Below are 27906 nucleotides of genomic sequence, written 5' to 3' on the forward strand. Positions count from 1 at the left end.
GGTGTTGTTGTTTGAGCCATCAGTCCATAGACTGGTTTGATGCAGCTGTCCATGCCACCCTATCCTGTGCTAACCTTTTCATTTCTACGTAACTATTGCATCCTACATCTGCTCTAATCTGCTTGTCATATTCATACCTTGGTCTACCCCTACCGTTCTTACCACCTACACTTCCTTCAAAAACCAACTGAACAAGTCCTGGGTGTCTTAAGATGTGTCCTATCACTCTATCTCTTCTTTTCGTCAAATTTAGCCAAATCGATCTCCTCTCACGAATTTGATTCAGTATCTCTTCATTCGTGACTGATCTATCCACCTCACCTTCAGCATTCTTCTGTAACACCACATTTCAAAAGCTTCAATCCTCTTTCTTTCTTAGCTAGTTATCGTCCATGTTTCACTTCCATACAATGCCACGCTCCACACGAAAGTCTTCAAAAACATCCTTCTAATTCCTATATCAATGTTTGAAGTGAGCAAATTTCTTTTCTTAAGAAAGCTCTTCCTTGCTTGTGCTAGTCTGCATTTTATGTCCTCCTTACTTCTGCCATCTTTAGTTATTTTACTACCCAAGTAACAATATTCACCTACTTCCCTTAAGACTTCATTTCCTAATCTAATATTTCCTACATCACCTGCCTTCGTTCGACTGCACTCCATTACTTTTGTTTTGGACTTAATTTTCATCTGGTACTCCTTACCCAAGACTTTATCCATACCATTCAGCAACTTCGAGATCTTCTGCAGTCTCAGATAAAATAACAATATCATCGGCAAATCTCAAGGTTTTCATTTCCTCTCCTTGGACTGTGATTCCCTTTCCAAATTTCTCTTTGATTTCCTTCACTGCCTGTTCTAAGTAAACATTGAAAAGGAGAGGGAACAAACTGCAGCCTTGCCTCACTCCTTTCTGGATTGCTGCTTCTTTTTCAAAGCCCTCGATTCTTATCACTGCAGACTGATTTTTATACAGATTGTAGATAATTCTTCGTTCTCGGTATCTGATCCCTATCATCTTCAGAATCATAAATAACTTGGTCCAATCAACATTATCGAATGCCTTTTCTAGATCTATGAATGCCATGTACGTGGGCTTGTCCTTTTTGATTTGATCCTCTAAGATCAGACGTAAAGTCAGGATTGCTTCACGTGTTCCTACATTTCTTCTGAAGCCAAATTGATCTTCTTCCAACTCGGCTTCAACTTGTTTTTCCATTCTTCTGTAAATAATGCGTGTTAAAATTTTGCAGGCATGAGATACTAAACTAATGGTGCGGTAGTTTTCATACCTGTCAGCACTGGTTTTCTTGGGAATAGGTATAACAACATTCTGCCGAAAATCGGATGGGACTTCTCCTGTCTCATACATCTTGCACACTAAATGAAATAACCTTGCCATGCTGGTTTCTTCTAAGGCAGTCAGTAATTCAGAGGGAATGTCATCATTTCCAGGTGCCTTGTTCCTATTTAGGTCACTTACAGCTCTGTCAAACTCTGACCTCAAAATTGGGTCTCCCATTTCATCAGCATCAACAGCCTCTTCATGTTCCAGAACCAAATTATCTACATCTTTACCTTGATACAACTGTTGGATATGCTCCTGCCATCTTTCTGCTTTGTCTTCTTTCCCTAGAAATGGCTTTCCATCTCAGCTCTTAATATTCATACACCTAGATTTCCTTTCTCCAAAGGTTTCCTTGATTTTCCTGTATGCAGCATCTACCTTTCCCAGGACCATACAGCCTTCGACATCCTTGCACTTCTCCTTCAGCCATTCTTCCTTCACTACCTTGCACTTTCTATCCACTTGATTCTTTAATCACCTGTATTCTTTTCTGCCCTCTTCATTTCTAGCATTCTTGTATTTTCGTCGTTCAATCAGGTCTAGTATCTCCTGAGTTATCCACTGATTCTTAGTTGATCTTTTCTTCCTTCTTAACATTTCTTCAGCAGCCCTACTGACTTCATTTTTCATGACTCTCCACTCTTCCTCTATAGTGTTTCCTTCAGCCTTTTCATTTAGTCCTTTTGCAACATGTTCTTTGAAACGAAGGTACAGGGTGCATACAAGCTATGATTTACATGAATGGGATGGACATGACAGTATTTCCATTTTTTAAAATGGAAAATTCCTGTTATTCATTATGCAAAAAGTAATATAATTCAACAAGTTTACTGCTTGATTTTGCTTGGTGTTGTAGTGTTGTGTGACTTTCTCTGTTCACCAAATTTCTGAAAATAGCATTTAAAATTTAACAGGTGTCCGATGATAATAGCTAGCTTCTAAATGGCGAGAGGGAGTTTAATCTCTAGTGAGGACATAGATATTTATTATCAAAGATTAAAGTACAACAAATATGTAAATATATTTACCAGATATATATATATATATATATATATATACAGCATGCCCTCAAATCAATAACCTAACTAATGTTATTCCCGGTAAGCATGATTGGATTGTTAGTGAGTTTATCAGATAATTTAAACCCAAACAACCACTAGCCACAGCTTATCCACCTTAACTTTGTATTACATTAGAAATATTTCTAAAGCACCTCTTAAAATTTAACAGTAAAAACTCTAATTCATTACCTACATTATAAAAATATTTGAGGTTGTAAGCGTAATTCTTTATTGTATCTGGTCAAAATACATTAACTGCAATTTACGTAAATAACTTATTTCTTACAACATAAATTGAAAACAACGTGTATTTCTGCCCTCCTTTTATTATTTGCTACCTCCATTTCATAGCCTAGTATTGCTGCAGTGATTAAGTGACTGGGAGAACCTTCATCCAACCTTCATGGCCTGTGACATAGCCACGCTACTGTGGTTGAATAGTATACACTCATCGCCTGCCCGCCTGCTTTCTGTGCTGGGCGCCCATGGAACGGAATGCCCAGCGTGAGCACCTCTGATCTAAATGGATTGCATCCTGACCTTTAGAAGGCACTGCCAAGAACTTAAGGTCAAAATCAGTTCAAGGAAAGGTATCTTGTGGAAACAGGGGGGGATAAACATGGGGAAGGAACTCTCAGGTACTGCATTCAACAGCTTTAGGGCTCAGTTTCGCAGCAGGAGGGTATGGGGCACCAGTTTGAGAAGCATCTGTTCATGCCAAGTTGGTGGACATAGCCCTGATAAGTCTACCTGCATAGTCAATGGCTGCTTGAGACACTCACGTGCCAGTGTAGATTTATCTTCTCACCTGCAATGCACCTCCAGCCATTTATTGTGTTGTGGCACAGGATGTTGAAGGGCAAAAACTTGGGAAAAACCCAAGGCACCTGATGTTGAAACGTATGGTAACTACACACCACCTTATATTAAGAAGCAGCTTTAATCAGAGGGCAGTGCCCCTATAGGCCAAACCAGAGATCCAGCATTTTGTCACTCTGGAATGAAACTGCACCAATACAGAAAGGCTTCTTTCCTAAAGAAGAACTGAGCAGTGGGCACCATTTACCATATACCACTTGGAGGACCTTAAATTGGATAAGGACAGGGGAGTCGAAGTGAAGAAACAAAGTTGTGAAATGAGGCTATGCTGCCGACAGAAGATGTGATTGCAGAGAGATCCCATCCCCACGGTACCTACTCACCAGAGTCCTGAAAAAGTGGCACAACCCATAGGCTGCTTCGACACAAGACCACACTAGGCTTCACAGGCTCAGATGAAACAAGTCCATGACGTCACTCGAGAGGTGAGATTCAGCTTTCAGCTTGACCGTGGTTGCCTGAAGAGCAGGCAAGCGAGCTATCTGCATGTAAGCAGCAGTACAGGCAGGATGCTGCACTCCTGTTCAGGTCAAACTCAGACCAAATTGAGCAGGCTGCAGGAAACATTCCTATATTCTTCTTCTTCTTCTTCTTCTTCTTCTTCTTCTTCTCCTCCTCCTTCTTCTTCTTCTTCTTCTTCTTCTTCTTCTTCTTCTCCTCCTCCTCCTCCTCCACCAGTGCTACAAAACACAGCACTAAGTCTGTTTCCTCTTCACCCTCAAGATTAGTAAATGAAGGCTTTCTTTAAGTAGCTTAAGAAACACTATAAGCTGGTTAGTAACATCCTGATCATAACCTAGCATTTTATTCGAGGGGCCTTCATTCAATGAAACAGTATTCACAGCATATATCAAGAAGTGAACTGACCGCTATGTCGAAAATACTCACAGGTCTTTTCTCTTAAAAAATGCTAACAAAGATTTTACAGAATGTATAACAGCCAATACATCAGGAACATTTTCTTTCAAAATGGGTTTGGTCTGAACATGTTTCGAGATTGTAATAATAATATGAGACATGAATGGAAGACGTTCGTATATGCTAAGAGCCTTATCAATATTGCTTTCTTGGTCTTTTACAAATATAACGTTGCAAATGTGTTCATGTGAAATGCCTTGACCTTTCAAACAATCTTCCAGCTCTCAACAAATATCTGCACCAGTTTTGGGGCAGTCTTGAAATGCCCAACACATTAATACAGTGCATATTTATTAAAATATTACTCTGCATAATTTACATGGTGCACTCCCTTGGAATTATTTGTCCACCAATCAGTGGTACTTTCACAGATACCAAACCAGATATCATGAAAGATTTTACGGCACACTTTGTCTGCTAATGTCCTGGCTACAGTGACTCGAAAGAGCACACAAATTTTAATATTTACCTAACAATTTCCTTGCCCATTCCAATAAATGTTTGGTCTTAAAAAAATAAACACCACCCTCAATAGTGGTAAATGGTCTCAAGTCCTTGGAGCATATTTCCATGCACGTGTCAGCCACGAAGATTTTGTTTTCTTTTAAAATATTTATAGATCATTGTAAGTTTCGATCAAATTTGCAAATATATTGTAATATACTTGAAGTTCCTGAATGAGTGCTGTGTAGCTTTTTACAAAAGATGCACTGCAAAAATCTACCGTCTCATTTGATGGCTGCTCATAAAAGCATTTTTATAAATCCTATACTGGATTTCAAGTTCTTTCATTAATACCGTAAATTCACCACTTATTAATTACTCCTCAATTTACTTTACGGTGTATTCATATTCCTGCATCTTGCACCGCTAACAACAGAGGTGCACTGAACTAAATATGTATCTATACAAACATACAGCAGCACACTGACATACACACTTTTTTTTGCTTTACGTTGCACCAACACAGATATGTCTTATGGCGACGATGGTATAGGAAAGACCTAGGAATGGGAAAGAAGCGGCCGTGGCCTTAAGGTACAGCCCCAGCATTTGCCTGGTGTGAAAAATGGGAAACCACGGAAAACCATCTTCAGAGCTGCCGACAGTGGGGTTTGAACCCACTATCTCCCGATTACTGGATACTGGCCGCACTTAAGCGACATACACTCTTGTCGAGCCTGGCAGTCCCAGCGGGTCCTACGAAACTTGTAAGCTTAAGGGAATCCGGCTTTCATCACTATGGCTCGCATGCTCAGTATATGAGCACTCTTGCTTTGCTGATGTGCATGCTAAGCTGCTCTGCTTGCTGCAGAGTAGCTAGGAGCAAGAAAGCCAGAACTAGAATTTGCATTACTTCGACGTCACCACATGTGCCAGGCTGGTCTCTGCTGAAACGCATGTGTGGATGATAAGAGCCGGTTGATGGACTGTAGTGTTATTTTTTCGCTCAGCTTACACTGGAGCGGAGTGCCGTATCACTTCTTTGGGATCGCCTGGGCTTATCATGTGGTTACGTTTGTAGGTTCGATTAACAACCAACTACTGTTTCGCAGGTTTTGTTTACTTTGCAAATTCTGCTTTGGAAGATAAGTGAAAATCATGCTACATCAGAAAGAAAAAAAAAAGTTTCTCTAGGAAAAAAGTGAAAGAGAAATTTAGTGCTGGAGATTTTGAAACAAGAGAGCTGGATGCAAATTTTTAAGTACTATTTTGACAGTTTTTATACTTGTGGTCAATGGCAGTGGAAAAGTTCATTTTGTGTGTTCAGTGTATGAGGAACTGTATGCTCATTAAAAGGGTTTGACTAGAACATCAAATATTTCCCATCATCCGTGCGCTGCAAATCACAGAACTCGAGGCGAGTATGGGAAACGTGTACCCAAACCATCACAGGAGTTGATAACTGAGAATGTGTGGTTCTGCGTGCATGGGTCTTGAGGTAATTTGGGACAGTTAACGGTGAAGGCTTCTTGGATCTTGCCCAGATGTTCATAAATACAGGAGCTGTGTATGGCAGACCTGTGGACATACACAGAAAAAAAAAAAAAAGTATCATTATGTCAAGTGCAGTTTCCTATTTCACTTATGGGAACCTCAAAACATGCGTAATCATAAGCAACCGTATCCCGGACAAGCAACAGACAGGAAAAAACTTTTGAAAAGAATTGAGACGGTTTCAGTCCTTGGGTATTATCAAAGATGTTTTGGATGGAGTGGCCTTTACAACAGATCAGGGTTCAAAAATAATGTGCGGGTGACTGATTATATTATATATATATAATATGAAATTCAACTGTATTGAACAAGGATGAGATAAAGCTAATTTTAAATCTTACAATGTAACATATCTCCATAGGTCCCTAATGGATACCGAAAACCATGTTTTAAGGCCCTAAAACCAACCGCTTTTGAGAAAATGGCACTAAACTGCCAGTGCTCTCTATGTGCTGGAGAGCAGATGTTGACAGACTTGAGAGCCAGGCGATCGGAAGCATTACAGCTTCAGCAGATCACGTAAGACATGCAGAAAGATAGCAGGAAGAAGATATTATTGTGTGTGAGAATTTTACTGTGTTCAATGTCAGTTGTCTCAATTACAATATTACAATCAGATGTGCTTCTGCATTCTATAAGACAGCTTTATAGTGTTCATTGAACTAACCTTTATTCATCATACAAATATTTCATTTTTACTATTTGTTTTACGTCGCACCAACACAGATAGGTCTGATGGCGACAATGGGATAGGAAAGGGTTAGGAGGGGGAAGGAAGTGGCCATAGCCTTAATTAAGGTATAGCTCCAACATTTGCCTGGTGTGAAAATTGGAAACCATGGAAAACCACCTTCAGGGCTACTGACAGAGTTCGAACCCACTATCTCCCAAATGCAAGCTGATAAGTACGTGGCCCAAATATCACAGACACTTGCTCGCTCACAACGCTATAGTTGTTTTACCAGGCTTTCCCAAAGCTCTTGTATACTGTAGTTACTGTTACTCATAGCTGACTACTTCCAAGAAAAGCACGGAAGAGCTTCTGCATGCAGCTGTCTCATTTACAGCATTATGATCAAACATGCTTCTCTATTATACTGCTTGATACAACTCAGTGATGCAACTTTTATTCATCATACACATCTTATCTTCCCTGCTTTTCTTTTACTTGTCATACTTTCCACCTTTTCAAACTCATTTTAGTCACAAGACTATAGTTGTACTACTAAGTTTTCCTTTCTGTTTACCTACAGCTCCTGTATACTGTAGTTCCTGTTTCTCATACCTGATTATTTTCCTTTTCTTTTCCATAATACAATTTGTTAGGCATGGAGCTCATTGCTATTGGCAGTGTAATGGTACTTCACTGTGTTGCACCCACAAAGGGAGAAGTGTCCTGTTTTTTTCTGTTCCTTATCTTACTTAATGTACGACAATGACTCCCTGCACGAATTGGCTTAAGGAAAGGGCTATTGTCACACCTAAGCATGACACCATAGCAAATATCGATGATTCCTTATTGGACAAACTTGCTACTAATATGGTGAGATATAAGCGTGTGGACTACTCCGCGGTGAAGATAGAAGACGTGGCCAACTACCCTGTGAAGTTCTTCCATGCTTTAAATCCACCAGGTTTTCCACCTCATAATCTCAGTTTGAAAGTGGGACCTACAATGCTGCTACTGAATCTGGTATCTCCTGAGATTTGTAATGGCACTAGGTTGCAAGTAAAGTCTTTGCAAAGTAATGTGATTGAAGCAACTATCTTCACAGGATTCAGTGACGGAGAAACAGCTTTCATTCCCCACATTGCTTTGATTCCCTCCGACTACCACTTCCCATCCAAACGACTGCAATTTCCCATTAAAGTATGCTTCACAATGACAATAAACAAGGCTCAGGGGCAGTCTTTAAAAGTTGCAGGTGCAGATTTAATTAATGACCGCTTTTCCCACGGCCAGTTATATGTAATCTGTTTACTTTTAAGCTCTCCTGACAGCTTTGTGATTCTATAGCCACACGGGTGAACAAAAAATGTAGTTAACCCTAGAACTGCAGACAATCTTTGTGGAAGATTGTGCACTGTTTCGTCAAGTGGGATTCTCTTTCTGAGAGACGGCGTCTTTTTACCACTGTAGGTTTATAAATGTACACCAGATGGCACTAATATAGATACCAGCTCAATAATGATACTTTTATCTTCACTTTCGAAAGTCTTTGAAAACCAAGAAATGGTCTGGAGAACTTTATTTAGCTGTAGAAGTAAAAGTACTTTCATATGTTCTTAGAATCAAGCTGGCAGCCTACTTTATTGGCGATTCTGAAATCAAGCGCTTGATTTTCGAAGATCTTAGCAACTGTATTGATGGTGACAGTGATTACTGAATGAATTCCGACACAGAAATTATCCATGAAAGTAGTGAAAGTGGCAGCAAAATACAAGGTGCCTCAGATGTAATGGTAAATTCCGCTAACCATAATGATGTTCAAGTTGGTCTAGTCTGTGCAGGTGATATTGTTGGCAATGTGTCAATATTTGAAGAAACCAGTGAAGGGGTACGTATGAACTGGACTGACATAGAACAGCAAGAAAATAATTATCCAGGTCAAGATGTACCAATTGCCGTTCTTCACCCTGGACCTCACTGTAATGCAGCTTCCATTATGTGAAAAGAACTCAAATTCCGTTTCGTTAAAAAATTGTTTTGCTAAGCATTTGAAATGAAATGCTGTGGGGTAATATGCAAGAAAATACTTACGTGTTTCAGAATACCATGCGTCAGGAAAAAATTATCAGAAAAGCCAGGCTGAGTGGCCCAGACAGTTGAGGCGCTGGCCTTCTGACCCCTGCTTGGCAAGTTCGATCCTGGCTTAGTCTGGTGGTATTTGAAGGTGCTCAAATAAGTCAGCCTTGTGTCAGTAGATTTACTGGCACGTAAAAGAACTCCTACGGGACAAAATTCCGGCACCTCAGCGTCTCCAAAAACCGAAAAAGTAGTTAGTGGGACGTAGAGCAAATAACATTATTATTAAATTATCAGAAATTCTTTTGTTAGAGAAAAATATGTCAAAAATGTCTTTTGTAAAGGAAAATATAATTGTATTTTACGGTAGTTAGAAATTGTGACAATATTTTTTTGTTATTTCAGTGATCTTCAGCTTTCTATTGGTGTATAATATGGATTTATTAGGATTAATGTACGGTTACAGGAATGGTTTTATTTTCGTAGTGTATACTGAGGAAAATAACTGCAGCATTTGACAGATAAACCTGCAGCAGTTCTAGGGTTAAAAAGGAAGTTTTAGAAAACAACGAGACTTCAACAACAACCTTGGACAATATAATTTGAACAGCAGTAGAAGTTAACTGTGAATGGCTGTAGGCAAGGGAGCCTGCCATCATCATGGGAACTCACCAACTCGAATGTGACAGAGCAGGAAAAGGGGCCTGTCATTATAATCTAAACTCCCAAACTTGACTGTGACTGGCAGTAGGAAATGGGGCCAGCCATTATAATGAAAACTGTCCAAATCGAACTTTACATGAGAAACTGCGTATGGTGTTTTTCAGGTTATGCTAAGAGCAATGCAATGTAATAAAATCACCTTGCAACATGTATAGTGTTTTATCTAGAATTCCATATACAATATAGAATTCTGCAGCAAAGCATGGGTACACAAGCTATTAAATATATAAGCAGTACCATTCTTATCATTTATTATTTTAGGGAATAATACACGAGACATATTTTGCAGCTTTTTATGCAGCCATCGAAAGAACATGAGAGTGAAACAATGCCGAGTGTCCACCCTGTGTTGGTGTGGAAAGCGAAACTTGTGGACCACTTGAGACAAGAGCCTCCTAGATAAAGCACGTAAATCATCACTATCATGTATTCGCCTCATGCAATGCATGCAAGGAAAGTTCTGTCTTCCTTTGTTGTCACAAGGTGGCAATTTTTCTATGAGCTACAATTCACCACCTGAGGATGTTGTCTGAGAGTGCCAGAGAAAAGTTATGCAAGGAGTATGAAATAGTGATTTTTTTTTTAAACCAAGAATGTAAAGTAACGTATTACGTGCCTATTAACCCCTTAATTTTAGACTTATTGGGGTGGGGGGTAGGAGGGGAAATACTCTGAAATAAAGGAATCTGGGAAGGACAGAAATTTCAAATATCTTTCTAGTTGGTAAGCAGGGCTACTCTCCCCCTACTCTAGACTTCTCCAAGTTTTTCCAGTTCTGAGTTCCACATCCCGCGCGACCGCCGATAGTTTACAAGTTGGAAGTGTCCAGTACACAAACAGGGGCAAAAACGAGCAAGAGAAGTAGTTTTACGGCATCCTTGATGTTGAATATGTTATAATATGTTGCAGAAAGTGGAGTGAGAGCGGTGGGTCATGACAGCTGTGTTGAGTCATTACTGGCATAACAAGAGAGACAAATTATTGAGAGCAGAAAGTAAAACCAGTTCCTACCGTGGTGTGAAGAAAGCGAAATAAGAAAATGTGAGCATGAAAGTTCTGGAGTTAGAGCAACGAAGAACAATGACAAACCTGTGAATCACTAATGATTCAGTTCAAAGTGCATAAAATTGCCCGAAATTTTGGAATTGCGGGGAAGGGTTTGAAAGCAAGAAGGTCAGAAAGTCAGGAATGCTTTATGCACCAAACTGGACTACCGTTGCAGAGAGGGACACCACTGTACATGATTTCCAACCTAAATGTATTAGACGTGACATGCACATTGCCATTCTGCGCACTATCACTCATATCTAATTCCGAACCAAGGACTTTGCGTACAGTGATATCATCCACATCACTCAAATCACCATCTAGATTTAACAAACTTTCATCAAAATCAATGAACTGTTCTCCTAAACATCTCTATTTCCATGTTTGATAACCTGCACTTGCTTGTAGAAGCCATCTTCACTCACGACAGATGGATTGCAAGGCAGCCAGTAATAAAGAAAAGGACAGAGAAACAAAGTCTCAAGAAAGCCCTGAAATAGACAAAATTTATGATTATGTTGACAGTCTGGTTCTTCCCCGAGAGGAAATGATGGTATAATGCAGGAAGAGTGCATAGTAGTCCCCAGATAGCAGACAAAACTGTGCTTACCCTGGTGGCAGAGGAACATTCCTTGAATATCATTCGAAGGGATCAAGGTATATCATTTGAAAGCTCAACCTTCCGCTTCGAGGAGAAATGAGTTAAAACACAAACTGCTTCGATCATAACTGCTAGATCACTCCACCACACGCAATGTTCACTGCATGAAGAGTAGTGCTCAGCACTCTATGCTGATAGGTTAAAAGAAATGGAGACTTTGGAAACTGATGGTTTCATTATCAGAGGCCAGATTATGATCAAATTTAAAAATTTTTTTTGCTATTTGTTTTATGTCGCACCGACACATGTAGGTCTTATGGCGATGATAGGATAGGAAATGCCTAAAAATGGGAAGGAAGCGGCCATGGCCTTAATTAAGGTACAGCCCCAGCATTTGCCTGGTGTGAAAATGGGAAACCATGGAAAACCATCTTCAGGGCTGCCGACAGTGGGGTTCGAACCCACTATCTCCCGGATGCAAGCTCACCGCTGCGCGCTCCTAACCACACGGCCAACCCGCCCGGTGAACAATCAATTTAAACAGCATTGGTTGTTTAGAAGAATGTCAATCAAACAGATAGGCCTAACTAAATTTGAAAACTGTAGCAATAAAAATGATCAATCAATGTCATTATGTTGGATATTGTGGAGTAGCCTCAAGAGCCTAGATTCATGCCCCACTAGAAACGCATTTTACTGCAGTGAATGTGAAATAACAACTGTGAAGAAAAATGAAAGAAAAATAACGTCGAACCCATGATTACTAGAATGTAAAAATACATAAAAATTAAACATGTTTCACAATATATGCTAATATCTATACTACTGAATCACCAAATATGGTGTAATGTAGCTCAGTACTTCCAGTACCAATGTCATTAGTTTTCCCAGACCAAAGATAACCCCCTTATACAAATCACGGCTCTATTTGCATTTGTATATTTATTTATTTATGTATTAAACGTCATTCACTAAAGATTTGAGGCATTGTTTATCCTTTATACCATTATTGGAGTATGCACCTTCCAAATTCTCTACTTTAAAGTTCTCCAATTTAAACCTAAAACTGATCAATAACTTACCATAACTTTATAAATGAAATCCTACAGAAAGGATAGATGCAAAGGAAGAACTTACACAGAGTTATCTACGAAGCACAATGCACTGTGTATTACAAAAACAATTCTTAATTTCAAGAAATGCAGGAACAAATGGGAAACGAAGCAAATAAAAATGTAGATAAAACGTCCTAATAGTTTGAAATCTATGCTATAAAGTTTGCCTCTTAACATTACCCTAGGTAAAGAAATTCCAAGTTTTAAGCAGCAGTATGACCATCAGCTTCTTTAAAACATCCCTAGTTATTGCCCTTCAAGCTCCATGATCTGTGTTATATCTACATTTTTAATTACTGTCCGACCCGTTGGCTGAATGGTCAGTGTACTGGCCTTCGGTTCAGAGGGTCCCGGGTTCGATTCCCGGCCGGGTCGGGGATTTTAACCTTAATTGGTTACTTTCAATGGCTCGGGGGCTGGGTGTGTGTGGCGTATTCAACATTAGAAATCATCCTAGGTAGGGCCCTCACCTTCACAGACATGCCGGTCGCCTAATAGGCCGTCTACTATAAAAGGACCTGCACCAGGCCTCTCCAGAGGCTATACGCCATTATTATTATTATTAAAGACTAATGTGAAGTTAAAGTAGCAGCTGTCAGGAAGCACAATGGGTGAAGTAACGGAGGTTCTAATAATGTTATTTGCATTACGTCCCACTAACTATTTTTATGGTTTTTTGAGTCGCCGAAGTGCCAGAATTTTGTCCCGCAGGAGTTCTTTTTACGTGCCAGTAAATCTACCAACACGAGGCTGATGTATTTGAGTCCCTTTAAATACCTCCGGACTGACCCAGGATCGAACCTGCCAAGTTGAGGTCAGAAGGCTAGCGCCTCAACTGCCTGAGCCACCCAGGCCGGTGTAGTTCTAAGGGGTACCTATTCCCCTACTTTACTGCCAATGAAGCAATCATCACTCATCAGTAGTTCTGGTCTGTAACTCTGGTGGCTCTTAACAGACAAGGTCTCAACATTCTCTATTGTGTTATTCACTGACAAAATTGAAATGTTATACCCACAATCAACTTATGCTTTTAAAGAATCTATAATTCACTTACCTCTTTCTACAGCTTCATTAATAACCTGTTTGATGGCAGCCATGTTGAAGGCAGGGTTAAACCTGGAAGTATGCAATGTTATAGAGGGAGGAGTTAGAAAAGGTATCAGCCCACTGCATTCAATAAGAGATTATTTGATAAATCTATACAAGCAATGTTAATTCCAGAAACACAACTAGTAATACTCAAGACAATAAAATTCAGTCATTAGAAAAAAAAAAAAAGAAAAAAAAACACACTAGTGTAAAAGGTCAAGATAACATTTAATGCAGTGAAATATTAACAGCATTACCTCATGTTAAGGTAACTTCAGAAGACTGTTGCATATATTTATGAATCTTTTCATCCTGAGTAAATCAAAACGGTGTTCTTATCTAAATGTAAAACTAAAATAGAGAATTATAATGAATCTCCACAATGTTATGTCTGGCCAGGTTCATCCTGCTACAGCGAAGAGATCAGACTGTACAGCCAGCAACTCTACACCGATTGTAGGACAGCGGGAAATAACCTGACACTGTAAGGGAGCCAAAAGGCTTCGGGTGGATGAGCTCCTTTAGGACGACGATGAACCCTCAGCGCAGGAAATATTACTGAAATCTATCAGGTAGCATCTGTACTACAGATTAGGGGCAACTACCAAAGGCAGTCAGTTCCCCCATATCGGAGGCGGCCTGATTACAACTTCAGGGGCTAACAACATCAGTCGCAAGACTGAACGGCAATAAGCCATCCCAACAAACTTCCTTCTCAGTTCATGGAATGGATCGCACAATCAAATCTAGATTAGCCCAAGGGGGCAATCCCCTGTTGGCTAAGACCAACGTAAGCAAGCAATCTTATTCTGGGAGACCTGCCAAGAAATACGTAAGGGAAGAGTCAGAGCTTCTCAGAATCTCAACAAAGATAAAGGCTAATAGAGTTTACAGAATGGGGACCTTAAAATACAGACGATGAAAAAGACTCGCAAACTCAAACGGATGATGCACAAGATGAAAGAAACATCGGGATACTAGCCTTGCAAGAAACGAGATATAGGGACGAAGATACAGTGGAGTCAGAAGGCTTCATGGTGCTGAAAGTAAAACCAAGAAAAACCAAGTATCAGAACAGGAAAAAGAGAGATACATACCTACCTACTTCGGTACAGGAGAGGTAGACAAGGGATATAAGGATCTAATAATTGAGGTAACAAGCAGGTCAGAAAAGATATTAACACTGACTTTCCGAGCAGAGAACAAGAAGTACAGGATAGTGAATGGACATGCACCAAACAACGATAAGACCGGGAAGAATCCGAAAGCAACAAACAACTTCTGGGAGGAACTAGATGATACGCTGAGAACCATACCACAGAGGCATGTGAAGATACTCGTGATTATAATGCACACGTTAGAAGAGAGAACCAACCTATGGGAATAGTAGGAAAGTACCCAGTACATAGGACAAATAAAAATGGGGAAAAACTGTGCCATGAATGCAAATTAAGACTAATGACAACACACTTCAGGGTTAAAGCAAACAAGAAAAAGACATGGGCATACCCATGACAAGTATAAGGGAATTCCAGACTGATCACATCAGAGACTGTTTTGGTAAGTTCAAAGAGAGACTGAGAACAAGGGCAGAGATCTGTTAATAAGGGACAAAAAAGGGAACTTGGGCATAAGTGCAAGGGAGAGCAATAGAATACTGCCAGAGTACTTCTATGACCTACTGAACTGTGAACAACCTGGAATGAACTGGAACTCAGGCCAAAGATAGATAGAGAGACAGCCACGACCTCTGACCAGGGATGAGGAGACACAAGCCATAAGGGAATTAAAGAATAACAAGGCGAGTGAAGATGGCAGGATATCTGCGGAGATGATAAAGTGGGGAGGCGATAGAGCAATAGATAACATGACCCAGTTCATTACTCAGATCTGGAGGATGAAGAAATTACCAGGAGGGTGGAAGAAAGGGGACAAGGCGGACGCAAACAACTACAGAGGCATATCGCTACTAGAGGTAGGCTACACGTTGCTGTCGAGATTCCTCCTGAAAAGAGAAGAACAGCTAGACAATGCACTAGGAAATTACCAATTGGGTTTTAGGAAGAGACGAGGGTGCACATGACAGATCTTTACTTTGAAACAACTGATAGAGCACGGGGCCTTGAAGAACAAGAAGATGGTAGTAACCTTCACAGACTTCAAGAAGGCATATCACTCCACAAACAAACAAACAAACAAACAAATGCTGGGGAGGATCCTGAAAAAAAAACAGAGGACTACTATCAGATTCAAAAGTATGGATACTCGAGTTTAACCTTCTATAAAAGATGAATGGGTGCACCAATATCAAATCTAATTGCACTAAACTATAGCTCCTTTCCTTCTGTGTTTAACAGTGGTATACAACCATTTTTGTCTTCAGTATATCTGCAGCTGTTTTAATTGGAATGAAAGAAGACTGGGTTTTTTTCTGGCATTCTACACACAAACCTCAACTTTAAAACTATGTAACTTCAAAACGTGTCATCCGAATGTAATAAAATTTTAATGCTCCATAGCCTGAATGTCCTGAACAAAATTTCAAACTTACATGAGTTTTATCACAGTAGCTTAAGAAGCTGTTACCAATTCAATTTGCAATGGGTTTCTCAGTCCTGCAAAGTTGGATAAAGCTGTGGTTAACACTGTTATGACCGAGCTCGATAGCTGCAGTCGCTTAAGTGTGGCCAGTATCCAGTATTCGGGAGATCGTGGGTTCGAAGATGATTTTCCGTGGTTTCCCATTTTCACACCAGGCAAATGCTGGGGCTGTACCTTAATTAAGGCCACGGCCGCTTCCTTCACACTCCTAGCCCCTTCCTGACTCATCGTCGCCATAAGACCTATCTGTGTCGGTGCGACGTAAAGCAAATTAAAAAAAAAAATGATATGAGCGCTGGAATTACTGTTTTCATAATCCGATCTATAGAAAACCTGCAAGTATCCATAGATTTATCAATATATCAGTGGGAAGTTTAGCAGGTGCCAACAGGGACCTAATGGCTATATTGATGGCACAGTGTTGCCTCATTGCCACGCTGGGTTTATTTTTACCTGGTATTCCCACCCTGAATCAGCAGGAATTCATCGAAAGCATGTGGAACACATAGTCGATATCTATTGTTCCCACATGGCGTCAAAATACCTTTGAGAAAACAGTTTTCAGAAGGAGATATCACAATGATTGTGTGATTTTTTTTTGAACTCGAGGCAAATATGCAAATGATAAAATATACTGAGTTTATCGGAAAGTATCGGTGCCTTGGAATTTCGTTGTTGTCAGTCAAGATGATTAGAGCTTCAAGAAAAGAAAACTGACAGAACCAATCGCTGAATTCAAGAAAGAAACAGTGCCTTGGACATGGGCGCCCAAGAATCAGCTTAGACTACTTCACACTTGGAGTCACCAGAAGAAGCATATACGATTCTTATATGAGCAAGGTATCCCACACTATTGAGAATCTTCTGAAAAAACTCAAAATGTGGACGATTTTCTGGAAATGTCTACTTCTACTCTGTACTGTATACTTACAAAATTAGGATTTGGGTTAGAGAAGTTCAAGAAGAAGCCAGTTGTTATGGAATCTGTTAAAGTTCCCACCTCTCGCTGCACATTCCTAAGGTAACAGAGCTCTTTCTTCCGAAGGATATAAAACTTCTACACTGCTGAAACCTGGTGTGGTCAAAATCATTCTTTGACTTATGGATGGCAGGAAGATAATGAAGATGCCGTAAATAGAGACTTCAACAATTATGACCAATACAGCAGGCACAAGCAGCAAATCTAAGGATGGCAACAAGGATTTAAAACACCATTCAGGGCAGGAAAATGCGTGATCATTTTGCACATAAGAAGTGAAGATATCTTTTTACCTGGTGCTAACGAGGGGAACTGGCCAAGTGCAACAACTCGATTTCCCAGAAACTTCGCTCAGTGAAAGAGGGGTTGAAACAGGTGAACACCGGGCGAGTTGGCCATGTGGTTAGGGGAACGCGGCTGTGAGCTTGCACCCGGGATATACTGGGTTCGAGCTCAACTGTCGGCAGCCCTGAAAATGGTTTTCCATAGTTTCGTATTTTCACACGAGGCTGTACCTTAATTAAGGCCATGGCCGATTCCTTCCCACTCCTGGGCCTTTCCTATCACATCATCGCCATAAGACCTATCTGTGTCAGTATGACATAAAGCAAGTTGTAAAAAAAACAAAAAGTGAACACATTTTTGCTTATGATATTTATGTTGATTCCCATAGGGAATGGCCAAACAGGCATCATTCTTGGTAATGAGACCAAGTCTCTCATAGTGCATTGGCACTGCCGGTGGCTCCAATCAGCCTACGCAGTGGCCTCCACAGTATGCACTAGCCATGCGTCTTGGTGGGCGGGTGTGCTATTTACCAACTGATGTGCCCAATTTAGCACACAGGGACGAAACGCTGGCAACTAGGAATGAGTTAGCTGGAAAATTTATTATGTCCAATAACGGACCATTTATATTTGTATTACATTTTTGCTTATTCGTAGACACTCAACAGTACAATTAAAAATAGGAGAGGATTTCCACCAATCAATACTTATTTATTGTATATAATAAACTACAGGACCAGTTTCGACCTCATATTCAAGGTCATCTTCAGCTGAACCATATATACATATTAATATAATGAAGCTTTGATTAAGATTGTGGTGTTGAAGGAATGCCATATGATGATGATGTACATTTAGTTACATACAAATGGGGCACGTCTTAGCGTGAGCTGGCGTATATGTCATTCTGTGCAATATTGCAACTGTATGTCTAAAATGTTGAAGGTCTTAAAACTAGTGTATAAAACACGTCTTTTCCTAAACTAACTTATATATATGTACAAGATAAAAACAATACAAAAAAACACTTCATGTACATGAACATTCGTTCTTGCTTGGTGGTCAATACATCAACTAACTTCCGTATTTAAGTCTTATTCACAGTTGTACACTTCAGCTGCTATTCTTATAGTTTGTAAAATTGCATGGATAAAAGTTTTGTCTTCTTGTGCGTATGTGAGATAAAACACTTTCAATTTAAAAAGGGTGCCAAATGTATGGATGAAATTCAAGTAAAATATGTTCAGCTCTGCTGTGTGTGTTGCCCTTTTATAAGAACCAATTCATGTTTTCTTATTGGCGTCCGTAAATTTGGGTGACATTGGTTTCAAAGTAGTGGCTCCTTTCCCATTTGTAGCTGTGCAATGATGTTATGTTAATCTGTGGAAGATAAGATTGAGTTATAAGTGATATTGTGCGGAGGAATGTCTAAGGGTTATGTGTGTGAATTGGAATATGTACTTACTGTTGTTGGTGTAGCTGAGTTGTGTTTGACATGCGAGCTTGTAATGTACCACTTCGTGTTCTTCTTGGGCTTATGCTAGCTGCTGTGAGGGGAAGGAAAGGAGGGGTAGGGAGAGTTGTTGTTGTTGTTGTTGTTGTTGTAGGGGTAGGGATGGAGCTGGGTGTGTTGTTTGGTGTTTTTCTGTTGCTTGTTGCATTCTGTTTATCGATTAACTTAAGGTAAGGGTTTTTTAAGGCGGGGATAACTGTATTGAAGATGATGTTAGTTTTTTCTGTGATTTCATTTATGTTGTAATTTGGATTGGTGTGCTGATCCAAAGTGATGTAGAATTCTTCTGTTATGTTGAGCAGGGGGCCTTTGGGGTTTATGTTTAGGATTTGCATATCGTTATCGATGTTTGTGAAACTGTGTTTATAGTCTGCGACATGTTGTCCTATTGAGGAAAAATGATTGTGTTTCACTGCATTTATGTGTTCGTTATATCGGGTTAGGAAGTTTCTACCGGTACGTCCGATATAGCTGGTCTCGCAGTTATTACATTTGATGCGGTATACCCCTGAGTGGTTGTATTTGTTGTTGCTGTTGATTGTCCTGACATTGTGTATGATGTTGGTACTATTGTGTGTAGTTCTGAATGCTATTCTTAGGTTATGTTTTTTAAAAATGTTAGTTATGGGGTATATGTGTACATTGTTGAAAGTGAATAGTGCATAGTCTTTCTTGGGTTCGTTTACTTTTGTTAGTTTGGTTTTGGGTTGGGATTTTATTTTGTGAATGATTTTGTTAACCATGTCTTTCTTGAATCCATTGTTTTTAGCTATGTCATGAATTAATTGTAATTCTTTGTTTAGATCTTCTTTTGTTAACGGTATATTGAATGCTCTGTGTATCATGCTATAGTAGGCTGCTCTTTTGTGTATGTTGGGGTGAACGGAATCCATTTTAATTGTATTTGAGGTATGCGTGGGTTTTCTGTATATTCTGTAAGAAAGGTGGTCATCATGTCTAGTTGTCGTTATGTCCAGGTAGTTCAGTTTGTGATTGTTTTCGGATTCCATGGTAAATTTTATATGGGTATCTATTGTATTGAGTTTATCTAATATATCAGTTTCATTTGTGGACCTATTGTCGAGGATGATAAAGATATCATCAACAAATCTACACCAAAAAGATATATGGTCTATTTTGTTGATGAATGTGTGCTCTAAATAGTCTATGTAAATTTCGGCAATTATACCAGAAGCGGGAGATCCCATTGGTAAGCCCTGTTGCTGATAGATAGTATCATGGAATTTAAAGTAGTTGTTACTAATGGCAAAATTAAGTAATTTAATGAACTCTTCTATTTCCAAAGTGCTTAGATTGCTGTGACTTTTTAGGTTAGATTCAATGATTTCTATTGTTCGTTTTGTGGGAATATTTGGGTACATGTTTATTATGTCAAATGATGCGAGTTTGTGATATGGTTCAATTTTTAATCCTTTTGTCCTATTACAAAATTTTATTGAGTTCCGTACTGTTTTATTAGCTAAGAATACGTAGTGCTTTTTGAGAAATCGTTGAATAAATTGCGAAAGTTTATAGGTTGGGCTTGCTCTGTAGTTAATAATGGGTCTCATTGGAATATGTTCTTTGTGTATTTTGGGATAAGCTTTAGCAGTAGGTATTTGAGGATTCATTGCTATAAGTTTAGAGGATTCTACTTCTGTTAAAAGAAAGTGTGTATTTTTTAATAAGGTTTTGAGGTTCCTTTGTATGTTATTGGTCGGGTCTTTACGTTTGATGAGGAAAGTGTTATCTTGAAAACATTCTTTGGTTTTCAATATGTATTGGTCTTTGTCGATAATAACTGTGGTATTGCCCTTATCGGCTTTCGTTATTAGTAGATTATTCTGTTTTATCTTGTCTTTGAGTTTGTTTATGTGTACTTTGTTGGTTGATTTATTATTTTGGGAGTTACTGTGAATTTTGTCAATATATTGTGGGAGCCTTTTTTTTAATATCATATCTGACTTCGTCTCGTAGCTCATGTGGGATTTTCTGTATGGTGTTTTCTATTTCGGTGATAGTAGTTGTAATGTTCTGGAAAGTTGATGTGTTACCCCAATTGTGCTTGGGTCCCTTGCTCAAGATAACAGTTTCCATTTCGTTAAAAGACGTATTTGTGAGATTTTTTACGGGTGGGTGGAATTTGTGTTCAGTGATTTCATTGGGAAAGGTGGCAGAGTTCGTGTTCGGAGTTTCGGTTTTTGGGTTTGGTTTGGATGGTTAAGTGCTTCTAACTTCTTATTTAGTGTATTCCGTTTTTTGGTGGCTAAGTTCCTGATTTTTTCTGTCGTGATCTGCTGAAAATTATCCCAATAGCTATGTGGTAACTCGTTAGATGCCTTTAAATGTATTCGGTATAGTTCGTTGTTAAGATGTTGTTTTTTACGGTATAAAAACTTTTTCTTCTTTCAGCCAGATTTTGTTTGTTCTTTTTTGCGTATTTTGAGTTTGTTTGGTGTGTCTGTGTTTATTGTTATATTTTCTCAGGAATTTAGGTGTTGAGTCATTTTTTAGACATTCCTTCAGAAAAACAATGCTCTTAATCGCATTCGTTAGTTTGATCTTTAAGTTTCGAAATCTATGTGCGTTCCATTTTGCCTTTCTTACAGAATATACAGAAAACCCACGCATACCTCAAATACAATTAAAATGGATTCCGTTCACCCCAACATACACAAAAGAGCAGCCTACTATAGCATGATACACAGAGCATTCAATATACCGTTAACAAAAGAAGATCTAAACAAAGAATTACAATTAATTCATGACATAGCTAAAAACAATGGATTCAAGAAAGACATGGTTAACAAAATCATTCACAAAATAAAATCCCAACCCAAAACCAAACTAACAAAAGTAAACGAACCCAAGAAAGACTATGCACTATTCACTTTCAACAATGTACACATATACCCCATAACTAACATTTTTAAAAAACATAACCTAAGAATAGCATTCAGAACTACACACAATAGTACCAACATCATACACAATGTCAGGACAATCAACAGCAACAACAAATACAACCACTCAGGGGTATACCGCATCAAATGTAATAACTGCGAGACCAGCTATATCGGACGTACCGGTAGAAACTTCCTAACCCGATATAACGAACACATAAATGCAGTGAAACACAATCATTTTTCCTCAATAGGACAACATGTCGCAGACTATAAACACAGTTTCACAAACATCGATAACGATATGCAAATCCTAAACATAAACCCCAAAGGCCCCCTGCTCAACATAACAGAAGAATTCTACATCACTCTGGATCAGCACACCAATCCAAATTACAACATAAATGAAATCACAGAAAAAACTAACATCATCTTCAATACAGTTATCCCCGCCTTAAAAAACCCTTACCTTAAGTTAATCGATAAACAGAATGCAACAAGCAGCAGAAAAACACCAAACAACACACCCAGCTCCATCCCTACCCCTACAACAACAACAACAACAACAACAACTCTCCCTACCCCTCCTTTCCTTCCCCTCACAGCAGCTAGCATAAGCCCAAGAAGAACACGAAGTGGTACATTACAAGCTCGCATGTCAAACACAACTCAGCTACACCAACAACAGTAAGTACATATTCCAATTCACACACATAACCCTTAGACATTCCTCCGCACAATATCACTTATAACTCAATCTTATCTTCCACAGATTAACATAACATCATTGCACAGCTACAAATGGGAAAGGAGCCACTACTTTGAAACCAATGTCACCCAAATTTACGGACGCCAATAAGAAAACATGAATTGGTTCTTATAAAAGGGCAACACACACAGCAGAGCTGAACATATTTTACTTGAATTTCATCCATGCATTTGGCACCCTTTTTAAATTGAAAGTGTTTTATCTCACATACGCACAAGAAGACAAAACTTTTATCCATGCAATTTTACAAACTATAAGAATAGCAGCTGAAGTGTACAACTGTGAATAAGACTTAAATACGGAAGTTAGTTGATGTATTGACCACCAAGCAAGAACGAATGTTCATGTACATGAAGTGTTTTTATGTATTGTTTTTATCTTGTACATATATATAAGTTAGTTTAGGAAAAGACGTGTTTTATACACTAGTTTTAAGACCTTCAACATTTTAGACATACAGTTGCAATATTGCACAGAATGACATATACGCCAGCTCACGCTAAGACGTGCCCCATTTGTATGTAACTAAATGTACATCATCATCATATGGCATTCCTTCAACACCACAATCTTAATCAAAGCTTCATTATATTAATATGTATATATGGTTCAGCTGAAGATGACCTTGAATATGAGGTCGAAACCGGTCCTGTAGTTTAATATATACAATAAATAAGTATTGATTGGTGGAAATCCTCTCCTATTTTTAATTGTGCAATTGTCAATACGGAAATGAAGATTATAGATTGCGACACTCAACAGTTTCTGAGAAAATGACGTTCAAAATTTCCGACCAGCTTTACATGCCTATCAGCACGCAGAAAGTTCAACCCGCGTGATGACAGAGTGGCTTTCACCACAGCTTTACACTTTTGCATCCCATGTTCAAATACCAATTCATTTTGGAGGGGGGGGGGGGGGGTTAATTTATTTGCTTTTGTCCATTGACAATTACTAAACAAATGGTTTTGTTGAATGTGTTTTGAAATATCGTTATCCTTATTCACCTATTTATGTTCTGCCTGGTAAATGAATTTTAAAAGATCAATAAATTAATGAAAAATTTGTTTTACGTCGCACCGACACAGATACGTCTTATGACGATGGGATAGGCCTAGGAGTGAAAAAGAAGCAGCTGTGACCTTAATTAAGGTACAGTCCCAGCATTCGCCTGGTGTGAAAATGGGAAACCATGGAAAAACATCTCCAGGGCTGCCAACAGTAGAGTTCGAACCCACTATCTCCCGGATGCAAGCTCACAGCTACACACCCCTAACAGCACGGCCAACAACTTTTTTGAAAGTGTTTTTGGTGGAATTCCTGCTGTCTGTATCGTCAATAATATCGGTGATGTTACGTACTATTTACCAAACATTGGTGTTCAGACATCTAGCAAATCAACCTGTTTATACGTGTATCCCACAAGGAGGGTACTGTTTTATCCTGCCCAGTAGGTTTTGTCCCCTTGAGGGAATCAGTAGGGGAAGCACAACATTTCACGTCAGTACTAGTTCTCATCGTCGAAGCGAATAGACATCAATGGACCCTCCAGCAAAATTGAAATGCAAAAATAATGGAAGTGAGCCCACAGCAGGAACTTAGCAAACCAATCTTCTGGGTGAGTGTGTTACAGAAGAATCTGTGGATACTGTGAACACATGTGAAACTGTGAGCACTAACGATAAGTGGTGCAGTGTTCTATCTTATTCATCTATTAGAGACATGGGATATAATGTCCGACTCGTTGGCTGAATGATCAGCGTACTGGCCTTCGGTTCAGAGGGTCCCGGGTTCAAATCCCGGCCGGGTCGGGGATTTTAACCTTCATTGGTTAATTCCAAATGCCCGGGGGCTGGGTGTTTGTATTGTCCCCAACATCCCTGCAACTCACATACCACACATAACACTATCCTCCACCACAATTACACGCCGTTACCTACACATGGCAGATGCCGCCCACCCTCATCGGAGGGTCTGCCTTACAAGGGCTGCACTCGGCTAGAAATAGCCACACGAAATTAAATTAAATGGGATATAATTAATACAACACAAACAATAATATCCAAACTGTGAGCCTTGCCGATGAACCAAAAGAAAGATAAGTGGTGCAGTGTACTATTTTATTAAACTATTAGAGACATGGGGTATAATTAATAAAACACAAACAATATCCAAACGATCGAAAATCTCGGATAAAGAAATGGCGGACAAAATCATTGATCTTAAAGGTTGAGACTTTGCTCATGAAACAGAACTCTTGAGAGCAGAAGAATCAGGTGAAGGGCATACCGCACATGCAATCGTCGAAGAAGGGCCTCCCAGTTGACCAGAAGAAAGTGAAGATGAGCCAGAAATCGATGAAGTTCCACTTGAATTGAAAGTAAAATGAAAAATATATTTGTTATAAGTATTCATAAGAACCGCATGTAATATTACAATTTTGGACATGAAATTCATTATATAAAAGAACAATTGTTAATTTTTGATTACAGGTAAAGGCAGTGACACTTGCCGAACTTCATCCAAAACTGACACTGAAAGCAATCACGTAAAGCACACACAAATACAGAACACAGCTATGGCGATGAACCATGTGAAGAAGGGTGGAACAAACCAGCAAAAATATAAAATGATCGATTCGCGAGTCATTGATCGTTTTGAAGAAGCCAGAAAGAATAGACATCTGGTTACTACCCGAATGTTGCGGCAATGGGTGATGGCAGTAACGGCACCATTGCAATCTGAAAGTGCATGTAAAGCTTCGCAAACGTGATGAGACACCTTCGAGGCAACCCACAGGATTCAGCAGCGACGTATTAGCAAATATGTCAGCATACAGGAGAAATATTTGAAGAATTATTGCAAACCCCAGAGAGGTTTCAACATCAAACTGCTGGTATAATTACATACTTCGACCCTGAGGTGAAAATGTTACAGACCTTGCTGTCAACCAACTCAATCACTCGACACATTCATATACCGCCCGATACTGTGCAACACTTTGCGGAAAACACCTGCCAACAGTCTTAATGTCTTCAAGAAGTTGGCGGAAGATTCGAGCCTCGAGTACAACAAAAGGTGAACCAACTACTGGTACAACATCCGAACATGTACGCAACCGCCACCAGATTCAGGAAGGTCACAAATGAAACCTCCAATCAGTTTTTGAATAACATTCTGCAACCGGACGTTAAAACAGAGCCATCCTTCCTTATACAACAAAATATTCATGGATGAAAATGGAATACCAAGTTGTTCATTGAAAGTAAATCCCCCAAAGTGTACGCCGCTGTGTCAAGCCTGTGACGTGTACTTTTACAGGCAAATAAAATCGTTTATCTGAAACCTAAAGAATTATTCTATAAACACACCGCATAGTAAAGAGATATCACGACCAGACGTAATGCAATAAAAAGCAATGCCTCGATTCATAACTGCAAGCGCCAGTTCTTGGAAAAATGATCTATTATGCGTTGTTTGTTGCAAACTTACTGCCAACATGTGAAATCATCAGTAATGCAAACGACGTTTCTTTCCCGAGTGACATCCCACACAGAAAAGTAACTGTGGCAAATCTGCCTTCGTGTGATGCTCGTGGCGTGTGAAATGTCAATGTTTCTAATGTTTCTACGATCAATAGGCCCTATCATGCAAGGAAATGCAAAATGTTAGAATGCCTGAAAAATACCATACTGGTATATATTTTATAAATACATAGCACTCATTGTGAAACCCAGTTGTAATATTACAATCAACATAACACCCTTGTATTCACTAACTTGATAAGAAACATTCATGTAGTAATCATCAATGGATATAAGCAGATAAACGAATATTTATTTTAAAATCATTGGGATTTGAACACAGAGCGCAAAACTGTGAAGCCGCAGCTACTCCACTGCGTCAGTTGAATTTGTTATGCACTGAAAGGCAGGTAAAGCACGTCGGAAACTTCAAAAGTCATTTTCTCAGAAATGGCTGAGTGTCTCTGAGTAAGCTGAAACATGTATTCGCTTATTTTGACCCCTCCTTCATAGAGCAAAGTTTCCCTGAAATTGCGTTGTTATACTAGGTGGGTTCCCCTAGTTAGTTATGTTTTGTTGTTGGAAAAGGAAGTGGTGATTACCACAACAAAATGAACTCTACCCATTTCAAGGATTGGTTCAGGAAAATGTTAAGCCTTCTGCCAGCCAAATCAGCTTTTGTTATCAACCAGGCACAGTACAACACAACACAATGGCAGCACCATCTACAAGGAATCTCAGTGTGTCCTGGAGAAAACAGAGATATTTCGCCTTACGGTGAGAAATATTTCACATTCGCTTTATAATGAAACGTATGATCAGTTTACAAAATCACAGCTAATTAACCATGCTAGACTGCATTTTATTTTGTCTCACTCCAAAGGAAGCTAGACATAATATCCAAACAACTCTGTCCTAATGTGGAATTAGTTTGGCTGCCTGTTGCTCACTGCAAATTAAGTGCAATTGAGCTCATTTGAACTTATAATAAGGGAAAAGGAGCAAAAATAAATACTGCCAATGCCACCGAAATAAAAGCATGGAAATTATAAAAGATTTATGCTCTGAAGCTCTGCTCTCCGTAACTGCTCAATTATGGGAAATATGTACCTTAGAAGTGAAACTTCCACAGTGTTTAGAATTATTTAGTTCTTTTGTCTGGGTTCAAGAACTAAGTAATGGAAAAAATGTATTCAGCATGCACAGAAAATTGAAGAGTATTACTGGGATAACACACTTCCTGAAAACAACCCTCCGGTGGAGCCCATTACAATTAACATGGATTCGAGCTCATATTCGGCAAGAACAGGCATCTTTTATGAAGAAATTGTGTTATGAAATATTTACTTCTTTTGTACATGAGTAAATATGAATGGCGATGATTAAATCTGATGTACGAATATGATTATTCACAACACAGATAATGACAATGCTTTTAAACAATAAGCAGCACACCATTTTAAACCTACCACTTAAAGTCCACAGCCCTCATGCAAAAAGGTGATGGGAAATGGTTGATGTTTAATGTCATCAAATAATATTCCTCTTTTAAAGAGAGAGATGATCATATTTACTTTATAATGAACAGCCTACAGCGAGTGCGGCAACATAGCAATCTACTGGTAGCTGGAGTGCCTAACCTTTGCAAATGACGTGACTGAAGAAGATTCAAAGAAACAACTTGACAACATGAGCAAGATGGCTGTAAGTGTAGGTCTACGGATCGCCTACGAAAAGACGAAGACACTGAATGCCACCGAGGATTGGAAAACATCAGAAAGAACAGGAGCAGCGATGGGATAAAAAAG

General features: G+C 39.2%; 1 protein-coding gene across 12 annotated transcripts in view; it reads right to left on the minus strand.

Moving 5' to 3' along the window:
* The window catches only part of AP-1gamma (adaptor protein complex 1, gamma subunit), a 792649-nt gene that overhangs the window by 655048 nt on the left and 109695 nt on the right, over nt 1-27906 (minus strand). For 9 of the 12 annotated variants that reach the window (XM_067141824.2, XM_067141823.2, XM_067141830.2 and 6 more), the window contains one exon: nt 13488-13549. The exons of the other annotated variants lie outside the window; for them this stretch is intronic. In XM_067141824.2, the coding sequence (XP_066997925.1) occupies nt 13488-13549 (62 nt within the window). The remainder of the gene's footprint in view (nt 1-13487; nt 13550-27906) is intronic. 12 annotated transcript variants of the gene reach the window in all.

The sequence above is a fragment of the Anabrus simplex genome, chromosome 2 (assembly GCF_040414725.1).
Source record: "Anabrus simplex isolate iqAnaSimp1 chromosome 2, ASM4041472v1, whole genome shotgun sequence".
NCBI lineage: Eukaryota > Metazoa > Arthropoda > Insecta > Orthoptera > Tettigoniidae > Anabrus > Anabrus simplex.